The following is a 12,026-nucleotide window of genomic DNA, read 5'->3' as shown; positions in this document are numbered from 1 at the left end:
TTTATCTTCATGTTTATAATTTTCACCTTTGTCAGATTTAAATGTATTTAAGCGTCAAATATCATTCTCATCAAACGAATATATTTTTTTATCATTTAGTAATACATTTTTTGTGCCATAAGAATATATCACGTATTGGGACAAGATCTAATTTTCTCTTTTTAATCATAATCATTCATTTTTGCATGATCTTACATTCGATTTAATCACAATTATTTATTTTTATACGGTGCGATCATTTTTCTACTTAATACATTATTTATCAAATATATTTTATAATTCGTATAGACATACTTATGGATAGATGAAGTATATGTCTAATAAAGCATAAAATCGTTATGGTCAAACACCCGCCCATTAGTCGCACATTACACTAGCTTAAATAGGTTAGGTAAATTTTTGAATCTGCCTCGGACGAACTAGTACTCCCTCCGTCCACGAAATATTGCCCTACTTACCCATTTTTCCTTGTCCACAAAGTAATGCCCTATTTTGCTTTTTGTACCACTACACCCTTTCTTCTTTCATTTATTTACCATCAATTGCCACTAATGGACCCATCATATAACAACTTATTTCATTTTTATATTCTACTTTATTACACTTTATTACTAGTGGACCCATCACACAACACCTTTAACACTTTAGTCAACTGCATTTATCACTTTAGTCAACTACCCTTATATTTCACTTACAACCACTTTATCAGCTTTCTTAAAACCTGTGCCGAAGAGTAAATGGGGCAATACTTTGTGGACGGAGGGAGTATCTTACATGAAAACTTTGCTCATTTTAGCTAAAATAGAAAAAAAGAAAAAAAGAAAAAGGTGAAAATAAAGATGTTACCTTAAAAGAAAAATTCCAAAGGGTAGTTAGCATAAGACAAAGATAAATTGAAGTGCGGAGAGGGCTTTGATGTCTTCTCACAAAACAAACCCCTGGCGAAAGATTCCAAACAGAATCCCATCTTTGCCTCTTTACCCAAGCAAATCACCACCTCAAACTTCACGAAACTACACACACAACACACACTCACTCTCCCCCAATCTCCACCGCCGTCGCTGCGGCACCCTCCGCCGCCTCACATGATCCAAACCCCGCCCAAGGAATCGACCCGCCGCCCAACCCGTACCGGCATGAGGCTTATCGTACCGCTGCAAGGAGTGGTTCAAGGCCGCGGCGGCATACTCCTCGGCTCCCTGATTCCCTGCGCGCTCTTCTACTTCCTCCAATTTTACCTGAAGAGGAACCGCTCGCCTCCGCCACCGAACCCTCCGTCGCGCTCGACGTCGTCGGCGAACCTCTCCGAGCTGCCGCGCTCGTCGTCCCGCCCCAATTTGCTCTCTCGCGGCGCGTCCATGGGGCGCGTGCAGCTCTCCGGCCGGGCGAATAACGTCGCCAAGCCGGACGAATCGCCGTACTACATTGGTTTGGATCGGGTGCGGGAGGACGCGTACGACGAAGTGAGCAATCCTGATGGCGTTATGCAGCTCGGACTGTCGGAGAATAGGGTAACGATGGGCGTTTTTTGTTAATTGTTCTTTGTGAGTTTTTGGAAGTGAGTGTTGATAATTGGCTCTAACATTGATTTTTGTTGTGGCATGGCGGTGAAGTTATCATTGGATTTGATTGAGGAGCGGCTTTCAAAAAATTTGACCGATTTGATGTCCGGAGCAGGCGGCGGCGGTGGTGGCGGCGCTCTGGGGATGAGAGGAATCGCGACGTACCAGCCCATGGATGGATTATTGGAGTTCAAAATGGTAACGAAATGAATAAGTTCATTAATATTGACTGCCACTAGATTGCTAGCTTTAATTTTTCCTTGATTAGTACTCTGGATTAACTTTCAGCTGCTAATTACTTGACCACTTAAATAGGGGCAATCGTAGACTAAGACAAGTATGTATGTACACACACACTCACTTTTAATCAAACCCACTGGAAGATATAATGCAGGGTATGATTTTAATGATTACATTGCTCTCAAGAATCTTTTGATTCTAGACTCTAAAGATGCAAACTCGAAAAATTGAAATTTTGCTGCTGCCACGTGACGTTTAACTTTAGTAAATATTATTCGTCGACTGTCGTTGCCAGGGGTCATCACTAAAGTTTGTCAAGACTAGATGAAGGATATGGAATTTAGAAAAATGTAATACTACTGTCTTTTAGAATTGATAGCCGGTGCGGTGCTGTACATGAATGATTGCAAAGAATACCAAATTGGCTGATGTTTGGTGCTCTTTGGGATGAGTTTCTTAAGTGTTGTAGTTACTGATGCCCAAAATTAATAAACCCTTGTGTATGCAAGAAGCCCAAATAAGCTAAGTATCTCCACCATTAACTCCATAGTGAAGCAACAAAGTTCTTAACAAATGTGTCCTGATATTTAACATTGTCCCAGAAGTAATAATTGCTTCCCTAGGTTAATTATAAGACAATTTAGTTTATAAATATTTATCAGTCTTATATAATTTGTTTTCTAGTTCAGTTGCGGATAAAATGATAGTTTAGAGAAATCATCAGATAGTTGTTCACAATGAAATGCTATTCAGATTTCTGATATTTGTTTGACATACTATTTCTAGGTTCAGACATGCTTCTTAATGGAATTTGATTCTTGACATTTTCCAATGTAATGGAATATCACATCGCAACAGTTCTCGGAGCTTCTTTGCCAACTTGAAGAAGGGAAATCACCATTTACAGGAAGAATTACAAACGTTAATCTAGAAAACCAAGGGAGAAAGAGAGAGCCTCAGTCAACTTAAGTCATCTAATGGATTTTTTAGTTCGATAGGATTAAAGTCAGAGTACCTAGTCTTGCAGTAAACAGTCCTTCATGTTATCAAAGTATCTTGACAATAAGTGGAGGATTCACTCCTTTTTTTATTTTTATTTTTTATTTTTTATTTTTTTTACATGAAGGGGAGGATTCGCTTGCATTAAGTATACTGTATACCTGGGAGTCCTGGAGTGAACAATATACTGTGTTAGTTGGAAAAATGGTAAAATCAGAGTAGTCAATGAAATGTATATGAAAGCCAATCGGAGTGTGATTAGCCATGAATACTTATGCAGGGTAGTGGTCCTAATAGATATTAAGCCTACCATATAAAAATATTTGAGTTGACTTTAGAATTCCTTGGTTAGAGGTAATTTGCACAAGGTCTAAAAAAAGAGAGTTAATTTGTACAATAATTAACTAATTTAAGTGATTTGATCTATAGTAATTTTTTTTTTCATTGACATGTTAATAGGAACATTTTACATCGTACTCTTAGAGATTGTATGTCACATATCTGTTTTATTTCATGATTCAGTTATTTTGTTCATTTGTGAGTTAAATGTTTTTGGGGAACTCTATTTTTTATTGATCCATAAACCTTTGCCTTTATCTGAACAAAATATCATTCTAATATTGCAGGCAATGGCTGATTTTATGACTGAAGCAATGGGAAACACAGTGTCTTTTGATCCTTCAAGAATGGTATTAACTTCTGGTGCAACTCCCGCTCTTGAGATACTAAGTTTCTGTCTGGCTGATCCAGGAAATGCATTCCTTGTCCCTGCACCATATTATCCTGGGTATTACAAGAAATCTTTTATTCTAATATTTAACCTGAGAGCACCATTCTTTTTTCTTTTTTTTTTATGTGCATTGCCATAGCTAAATTTTGTCTTCTGTTTATGTTCCTTTCGATGTTAATTGTTATTATATGCTTATTACTTTATTTGACATGTGGCACATCCTTATTACCATTTTCTGCAGATTCGATAGGGACATGAAATGGCGAACAGGGGTTGAACTAATTCCTGTTCACTGTCGTAGTTGCGATAATTTCACATTAAGCATCACGGCTCTTGAACAAGCATTTAATCAGGCAAGGAAGCGAGGTCAAAAGGTCCGCGGAATTCTGATTTCCAATCCATCGAACCCTGTTGGGAACATGCTGAATCCTTATGACATCCTAGATTTTGCCAGAGAGAGGAACATCCATATCATATCAGATGAAATTTTTGCAGGTTCAACATATGGGAATGAAAAGTTTGTGAGCATGGCTGAGATAGTTGACTCAGAAGATGCTTTCAAGGATAGGGTTCATATTGTGTACGGACTATCTAAAGATCTTTGCATCCCGGGCTTTAGAGTTGGGGTTATTTATTCCTTCAATGAAAATGTTTTGAAAGCATCCAAGAAATTAACCAGATTTTCTTCAGTTTCAACTCCAACACAGCAGATTCTAGCACCGATGCTTTCAGATAAAAGGTTCATCCAGGAATACATCAACACGAATAGGCAAAGAATACAGTCCATGTATGATTTGTTTGTTGCGGGTTTAAGAGAGCTGGGACTAGAATGCACAGAAAGCAGTGGAGGCTTATACTGCTGGGTTGATATGAGCAAATTAATCAGTCCGTATAATGAGAAAGGGGAGCTTGATCTATGGGATAAGCTCTTAAATACAGCCAAGATCAATGTAACTCCTGGATCGGCTTGTCATTGTATTGAACCAGGATGGTTCAGATTTTGTTTCACGACATTAAAAGTAAAGGAGGTTCCTTTAGTCATTGAACGAATACGTAAAGTTGTTGAAAGCTGTAAACCTTCTGTATAAAACTTATGCTATTGGGTCCTATTGGCCAGATTAGCCATAATTGAAATGCAGTAGCTACCTGCTTTGGGTGTTAAGTTAGCACATATGATTGTTCTACTTCTAGCTGGAGTTATCATCTCAAAATTTTAGAAAATGGAAACATTTCCTTTGGTGAAACATTATAATATTACAAGCATGAACATTTAAATGTAAAGCAGGAACTGGCTGATATTCTTCCAGGTATGTAATTAATTTTAGATTGAAGGGAATATTTTCACATCAGTTTCAGCTGCAGCTGTCTCTTCCACTTCAGTGCCAACCGATTGATTCTGTTTCCAGCCTGAAAGATGCAGCAACCAAAGGCATTCCTCTTCATAAAGTCCTGTCATCCGTAAAATAATCTTTAGTTGCTAAAGGTATTGCTGCTGAAAGATACAGTTTACGCTGGTAAATCTGTTTTAAAGCGAAAGAAGGAAAGATATATGGTTACCATGGATTGCTGCTTATGCAATTTTTTTACTTTCCTTTGGCAGCTCTGTCTTCGGCTCATCGTTATCAGCTCACCAAGGGTCAGCAGTGGCCTTCTGACCTGGCCGCAGTTGCTCCCATGTAGATAGTCTATAGCTTGTACATCGGCTTTCTGAGAAGGAGCCTTTTCCAGGTATTCTACCTTGTTCGTGACATTTGAATTTGACACTAGCAGAGGGAAGAGCCACTCCAAGAAGGAAGCACCAGCCAAGCTCGTGGTACCAGTCGCATAGCTGCAGGTACTGTCAGTTTCAGAAGCTGGTGAACCAGGACTCTGCAGCAGTCTGCTGTCTGTTGTTGCCAGTGCAAGAGAAGTTTGCTGCACAGGAACAGCACTTGCAATTGCTGCGGTTGATATTAGACCATTGGCTAAGAGGGACTTGGCTGAGCAGAAGGAATCATCAGTGTCCACACTGCAAGCGTCGAGCTCTGGCTCTGATGATTCATCGCCTTCACTGTCACGTTCATCATCGTTGCCTACAGAGCTAGCTTGCCAGTTTCCGTAACCAATGGTCAAGAGTTTTGGAGGTGGCAAAAGGAAGGCTCTATTTGCCTGTGAAGCTGCCACTATTTGCAGTTCCTTCGGAGGTTGAACGAAGAACGGGAGTGGCGTCCCCGGCTTCTCTTCCCATCCGAAGGGGACGGATACGACGAACTTGACAGGTGGTGCGGGAGCCTTGACAGGTTGGCTGAAAGGTTTCCAGTCCTTCTTGGGCATCCCAGGTTTTTCTTCCCATATGAATGGAACAGAAATGGGCTGTCTCTCTCTCTTCCTCTCGCTCTTGGAAGGGTTTGGTTCTGCCATTTTGGGTTCTTGCATTGATGGATTCTGTGAATTTACCTTGAATGGGAAACTCTTATATAGACTTGGTAGAATTAATGGAGTAGTAGTTTCTCAACTAATTCATTGGACTCTGCTAATTAACAGAACCATTTTGCTTTGAAAATTAGGCTTACCTAATGTCCCATTTGAATAAAGAATTTGACTCATTAAAAAACAATAAGATGGTGTTTTACCAGTTTGTTTGAGGTAGTGCTCTTTATCTTTGACTACTTTCCACAATAAGTTGATACACGTGCGAGGGATTAGGCAGTTGCAACATGAATTTGAACTATCACAACTGCATGCTTTACTTTTATTCCAAAAAAAAAATATTTTTATTTTCACAGTATTATATACTATAAGTCATCTGCATCGCATAATGTAGCCTTCTTTTAGAGGCTAGAGAAAATAAGGTTAATCGAGTTAATTTTTCGTTTTATTATTTTTGGTTGTAAAATCAATTTTTTATTTATTTATTGAGTATGTGGCTCACTATATTCAAGGTTTAAATGTAACAATCAATCATATTCTATTGAATGTTCTGAAGGAACAGCCTTACTAAAAAAGAAAATTATAAATTCGAGAAATTGTGGAGACAGACGAATTTTCCTTGTAAGATATGCGCTCCTTTTGTTAGAGCATCCACAATGGTTGAGTAAGGGGCTTACTCTATAGAGGGGGGTCACTTATGAGTAAAGAGGTCATAGTGGGACGACTCATTCTCTTACTCTATCTTTTTAGTTTTAATTTTTATATTTTTCATTTAACTTTAATTGCACAAATTTAAATAATAACATATTTACTTAAAATTAAAATTGCATTAATTTAAAAAATCTACAAATTACATAAAAAAAAACTAAAGACATAATTAAAAATTACTTTAAAAAAACCTACAAATTTCCCTCATCCCTTTGCCTAGCTAAAATCTTCGCCACCCGCGCCTTGTGGAGTTCTAACTGATTCGGCGTCACGTCGGATGTCTTCATGAATAAGATCCGATCGTCGTGGATCTCCCGCTTGAGCTCATTCTTCTTGGCGTACTCGGCAATTATTCTTTTGAGTTTGGTGTCGGACTTGTCCAAGTACTCCTTGCATTCGGATGGAGGCTCCGAGGCTTGCGATGCCTACACCTTCCCCTTCCTTTAGCCGCCCTCGCCGCCGCCTTCGCCACTTTGTTTCCAATCGGCCGGGAAGACGTGATTTCCTCGCCTGATTTCGAGGTGGTGAAATCGCCCGTCTCTGTAGTCTTTGTCCTCTTGGAGGAATGCACATCTCCATCGAGGTACATAGACTTGAACCTCCGGTTGGTTCGGAGGAGCTTCCAAGCATTCCACATCTTGAAGGGGCCGCATACAGCGAAGTGGAGCCCTGCTTTCCCTTTTTCAAAACCACCGCCGCCACCACTGGAGGGCTGACGAGTGGCCGTCGGCCCGCCGATTCATGCCTTATCTTTTCTCTCCTAATTTCTTCTACTATGTCTTAATCTCAAAATTTATATCCCAAATACTCAAAACGAACCTCCACCCTTTGAAATCTCGATGGAATCATCGTCGATGGCTCCTGAAATTAAGCGTTCAGCGTCGTCCCTCTCTCTCATGAAGCAAAGCCGAAGCCGCCACCTATTTTCTCATTCGTGAAAGTTTTCGCCGCGACTGTTGCTCTGGAATCGGCGAGGATCACCGTGTCGTCGCATTGCCGACCCTGGACTCAGTGAGTTGTTGTCGACGCCGGGGTTCTCCCCTAACCTCGTCTGGTGAGCAAAAAAACCCTGTCACCACTGGCCCTCTTTGGTTCGGCGGAACAGGGCGGTTGCCCCCCTCCATCTCCTCGCGGTCAGCCAGCTTCAACCATCCACATTTAAATGAAACGGGTACCTACCCTTCTATATGCTAAGTTCAAAACATAAGTCTATGTGGAGTCTTGGTTCTCTACACGGTTTATGCACGAGATTAATGGCAGATTCATAAGAGTTTTCTCATTGCTTTGATCTCATGTGAAGAAAATATATAGGTATAAACTGAGTTCTATATTATGCTATGTCACGACCGGCCTTAATTAAGGATAATTAATCCGGGAAAACCATGACTGGGGAAGGGAAAATAAGAAGCGGGTTTAGAAAGGGGTGCATAAAAGAATACTCAAAGAGCTTGAATACGCGTGAAATATTCCTTAAAAAGGGAAAATGCATAGTTCGCATAAAAAGGGTACTCAAAGAACTTGTATACGCGTTATATTCCTTAAAAGGAAAAAGGCATTTTTAGGGGCTTGGCTAAAACATTATCAGAGTTTGCAACGGAAGGTGTAACTGAAATAATCAGTGTTTACAGCGGAATGCATAACTGAGATACATGTATGAAGACATGTATCCTTTCTGAGCCTACTTTAAGTTCGACAAAAACTCCACTCAGCAACACTTCATCGCCCATCACAACTCAACCTGCACAAACATAAACATACGAAGGGCTGAGTACAAGAGTACTCAGTGGGCAGTGCCAAGCATATAACATAATATCAACAACAAAACACAACTTCGCATAAGAGGCATAAGTTTCTTTCAAATCCTTTGCTCATTAAACATTTCCATATTCATAAACAGCATGAGCGCATTCTTCATCATTAACAATCATCAATACTCATCGTGTCGTGGAGAAGGCCTTCCCCAACGAACACGGGCATCGCACCGTGAGGGGGAGCCTCCCTCAGCGGTCACGGCATCGTACTATTGAGGGAGGCCTCCCCCAATAGACGCTGTAACACTGGCATACTGGCATCGCGCCGCGAGAGAGACCTCTCTCAGCGGACACGGGCATCGCGCCGTGAGGAAGGCCCTCCTCAGCGGACACGGCATCGTACTGTTGAGGGAGGCCTCCCCCAACAGACGCAAGCATCAAACATAAGCATAAACTTATCAGCGTAAAGCATTCAAGCGTAAATAAGCGTAATCAAGCGTAAATCATTTAGCGTAAAGCATAATAAAGCATACCATACTTGGAGATCCAATTTGCATTATAAAGCATAACATTTGCATAGCATTTTATTTACGCGTAAGAAATTGCCCACCTGATAGCAAAGTTTTGCTAAGTACTGTGACTCCTTGAGTAGTTCTTACTCTCGCGCTTGACCTTAATCACGAGAATATAAAATAAGACATTGGCTCAAGGAAAATTCCCAATTAATGAGAAAGCATAATTTAACTGTGCATGAATCTTGTATGCATGAACTAACATTCTGAGCGATAATCGGGAATTCTACTATTAATCATTGTTAATAGATTTAACTAATTCTCGTCTAACGCGGTCGAATAGAGCTGTGATTCTTCATTTCCCATCGGAATATTCTAATTGTAAAATAGATCTCGTATTTGTACTCGATCGAAATAAAGAACTAACTCGGCTTTAATCGAGGTGTGATCTCATAAAAATTATCGGGCTTTTCAAAATTTAATAAATAATTGAAAACATTTCTCTTGAGTTAAGAACACCAACAATATTCTTACTCGTCTTTCTTTAATAATTGGATTTATAATTAAAACCAATTAAATACTTTTATTGCAAGTAAAAATGCAATTTCATGTCATGCTTAGCATATAATAAGTAATTTACTTAAAATATGCACATAATAATAATACAATATTATTATTATGTAAATCATCTTTTGAGAAAAATAATTAATTAAACTAAATAAATAGTCTAATTAATAAGTATCCATTTTTCTTTGAACTCCAGCCCAGTTAAATAATAAGATAGCCCATTTCTTTAAAAAAAAACATAAGCCCAATGTTTCAATTTAAATCAGGGCCCAAAGACTTTAATAAAATCGGTCCAAAGACTTTAATAAAATCGGCCCATAGCCAAAGCCCAATACCATTTAAACACAAGCTCAATCTTTTAAAAGATAAAAGCCCAATTAAAATAAATGATGAGGCCCAAATTCCATTTAAAAAAATCGGCCCATCACTTATTAAAAATCGGCCCAAGACTCGGCCCAAAATAAAGAAATAACCCGGCCCAATGTAAATAAATGCTAAAAGCCCAATTGAATTAACAAAAGAGGCCCAACTTCAATTAATTAACTAAAGCCCAATTTCTTTTCCTCCAAGTCGGTTCTCTCTTCTTCTCCCAGCAGAACACGCTCCACTCTCTCTCAAGCAATTCACGCCTTTCTCTATCTATTCTTTTTCAAACAGTCGCCGCTCAAGACATCTCTCTCTCTCTCGCCCGCTCTACGCGAGCTCCGCCGCGAACGGCTCCGGCGAGAACGACGGCCAGCCGAGGACATCGCCCCTGGTCCATTTCTCTCTCTCTCCATCTACTTCCCTCTCTCAATTTCTCACCCGATCTGTCTCCCGCAGATCTGCCGTCGCCGCTCCGTACTCTGACCATTCCAGCCGCCGGCGAGGCCGGCGTTGCTCAGAACCCCGACGTCGGTCTGCTCCCTCATCTCCTCTCTCTCGATTTACCTCTCAAACTCGACTGAGAGGAGGAGCCCTAGCTTTCCCTGAGATCGAATCCTCCGCCGTTTCTGTAAGTCCGGCGACCGCTAGTTGTCGTCCCCCCTCCAAACTTGGTGTCTCGGCCTCAAATCCGTGTTCGGGAAGAAGAGAGTGGAAGGGCGAGCCCTAATCGTCAAATACCAGGTCGCCGCTGCACCGCGTCTCCATCAGAATCTGATGGCTGGTCGCCGTGGCTCTGTAAATCCGGCAACTGACTGCCGGTTTCGTTCTCCTCCACGAATCGCCGCCATCTCCTTCGCGTTCCTCCGGCGACCAGGTAAAGTCCGCCTTCGTTGTTCTCCGAGGTCGACGGGGTTCGATTTGTGCCACGCCACCGCCGCTGCTGCTACTGGAAGGCCGGCTTCGCCGTTGCTGTCGCTGTTCCCGGCGAAGGGTGTCGCCTCGCCTACTCCTCGGCGCCGTTAAATCCCGATTCAGAGCAGGGCAATCGGCCCTATTTCTTAAGCTAAGTTCTCTAGTTTCATTCTACTATTGTATCTTGATTCATTTGCTTATGATGTGAAAGTTTAATACGAGGAGTTGTGGTTTTTCCTAATTCCGTTTATAAGCCGTGGAAATTTTGCTACTGTGCTAAATGAATAACAGCGTTGTTATATGCTCGTCAATGAGCCCTGTGTTGGATTATGAGCTAAGGTGTATTCTTTCTTTGTTTTGCATAAACTCATATGCTTGTTGTTCTAGAGTGCAGCCTGTTTGTGAAGTTTATACTTTCTATTGTACGAAATATCTAGGCTATTTGATGTAGATGAACTGTGATATGCTAGATATGGATGCAAACTGAGTTGAATATTTGGGATATCAAATTACCTTGAGTATTTTGTGTTGGTAGCTGCTGTTGTTGATAATGAATTCAATGGAGAAGAAACTCTCGATACTTGGCAGTTGGCAGCAGGAACTTCATCTCCCTTTCTGGTGCTTGGTGTATGAGAGAAGGAATGAAGTAAGTGGAAAGTTTGGTGGAGAAAAAGGGTGGTGGTGCAGGCTAGTGCGTAGGTCTCATTTTTGTTAAGTGGAGGTAGTGGTTGATAAATAATTAGATAGTGGAAGATGATTGTCTTAAGCATGATCTTCCTCCTAAAGCCAGCAAATTCGAGAGTTTTATTTTTTTACCCAAATGTACTGCGTCACTCTTGCTGCCAGTGGTGAGCTTATATGCAAAGATTTCTTCTTGTACTCAGAAAAAAAATCAATTACTGCATTGATTGATAGTGGTGGTTGAAGTTCTAATTGTAAATAATAATAAATCTTTGTGTCTTGGTTACTCAGTGCATCTACTATTTAATCGCGTGTTTGCAATCAAATATTGGCTTATGCTCATTATTCATGTATAAATTAAATAAGTAGATTTAATTCACTTCACAAGCCATTTAATATCTAGATTAAATCCGTATATTTAATCTGCGTTGCAGTCGGAATAATTTCTCGACTTCTAGTAAATAATAGAAATAATATTTCTATCGCATATAAATTAATCACTTGACTTTGCTAAGTCAGTTATTAAACTGGATAATAGATTATTGAATGGCTCAATAATCCTCGTCGCGTTTTTCTCATACGTAAAAAA

General features: G+C 40.3%; 2 protein-coding genes and 2 long non-coding RNA genes across 4 annotated transcripts; 2 read left to right on the top strand and 2 right to left on the bottom strand.

Annotated features, from left to right (window-relative positions):
- The first annotated feature begins 887 nt into the window (after positions 1 to 887).
- Positions 888 to 4,693, top strand: LOC131014458 (probable aminotransferase ACS12). Its single transcript, XM_057942434.1, has 4 exons — positions 888 to 1,511; positions 1,614 to 1,760; positions 3,428 to 3,588; positions 3,773 to 4,693. Exons 1-4 carry the CDS (start codon positions 1,086 to 1,088, stop codon positions 4,617 to 4,619), a joined length of 1,581 nt encoding a protein of 526 aa, XP_057798417.1. The 5' UTR covers positions 888 to 1,085; the 3' UTR covers positions 4,620 to 4,693.
- A 49-nt stretch (positions 4,694 to 4,742) lies between these two features.
- LOC131014459 (uncharacterized) lies at positions 4,743 to 6,118 on the bottom strand. Its single transcript, XM_057942435.1, has 2 exons — positions 5,089 to 6,118; positions 4,743 to 4,980 (listed from the first exon to the last, which is right to left on the bottom strand). Exons 1-2 carry the CDS (start codon positions 5,944 to 5,946, stop codon positions 4,873 to 4,875), a joined length of 966 nt encoding a protein of 321 aa, XP_057798418.1. The 5' UTR covers positions 5,947 to 6,118; the 3' UTR covers positions 4,743 to 4,872.
- Positions 6,119 to 8,096: 1,978 nt separating this feature from the next.
- On the bottom strand, positions 8,097 to 11,933 carry LOC131014455 (uncharacterized). The gene is made up of 3 exons (XR_009098221.1): positions 11,270 to 11,933; positions 9,010 to 9,071; positions 8,097 to 8,386 (listed from the first exon to the last, which is right to left on the bottom strand). It is a non-coding gene; the product is annotated as an uncharacterized LOC131014455 (long non-coding RNA).
- Positions 9,079 to 11,723, top strand: LOC131014454 (uncharacterized). The gene is made up of 2 exons (XR_009098220.1): positions 9,079 to 10,235; positions 10,301 to 11,723. It is a non-coding gene; the product is annotated as an uncharacterized LOC131014454 (long non-coding RNA).
- Positions 11,934 to 12,026: the final 93 nt, after the last annotated feature.

The sequence above is a fragment of the Salvia miltiorrhiza genome, chromosome 3 (genome assembly GCF_028751815.1).
Source record: "Salvia miltiorrhiza cultivar Shanhuang (shh) chromosome 3, IMPLAD_Smil_shh, whole genome shotgun sequence".
Lineage (NCBI taxonomy): Eukaryota > Viridiplantae > Streptophyta > Magnoliopsida > Lamiales > Lamiaceae > Salvia > Salvia miltiorrhiza.
This window is presented reverse-complemented; position numbering and strand designations above follow the sequence as displayed.

Excerpts from the sequence above, each read along its gene's own strand:
- LOC131014459 (XM_057942435.1), bottom strand. The coding sequence starts at position 5,946 with ATGCAAGAACCCAAAATGGCAGAACCAAACCCTTCCAAGAGCGAGAGG. Across the intron at positions 4,981-5,088 it reads TGCATAAGCAGCAATCCATG|GACTTTATGAAGAGGAATGC; the intron begins GTAACCATATAT and ends TACGGATGACAG.
- LOC131014458 (XM_057942434.1), top strand. The coding sequence starts at position 1,086 with ATGATCCAAACCCCGCCCAAGGAATCGACCCGCCGCCCAACCCGTACC. Across the intron at positions 1,512-1,613 it reads TCGGACTGTCGGAGAATAGG|TTATCATTGGATTTGATTGA; the intron begins GTAACGATGGGC and ends ATGGCGGTGAAG. Across the intron at positions 1,761-3,427 it reads GATTATTGGAGTTCAAAATG|GCAATGGCTGATTTTATGAC; the intron begins GTAACGAAATGA and ends CTAATATTGCAG.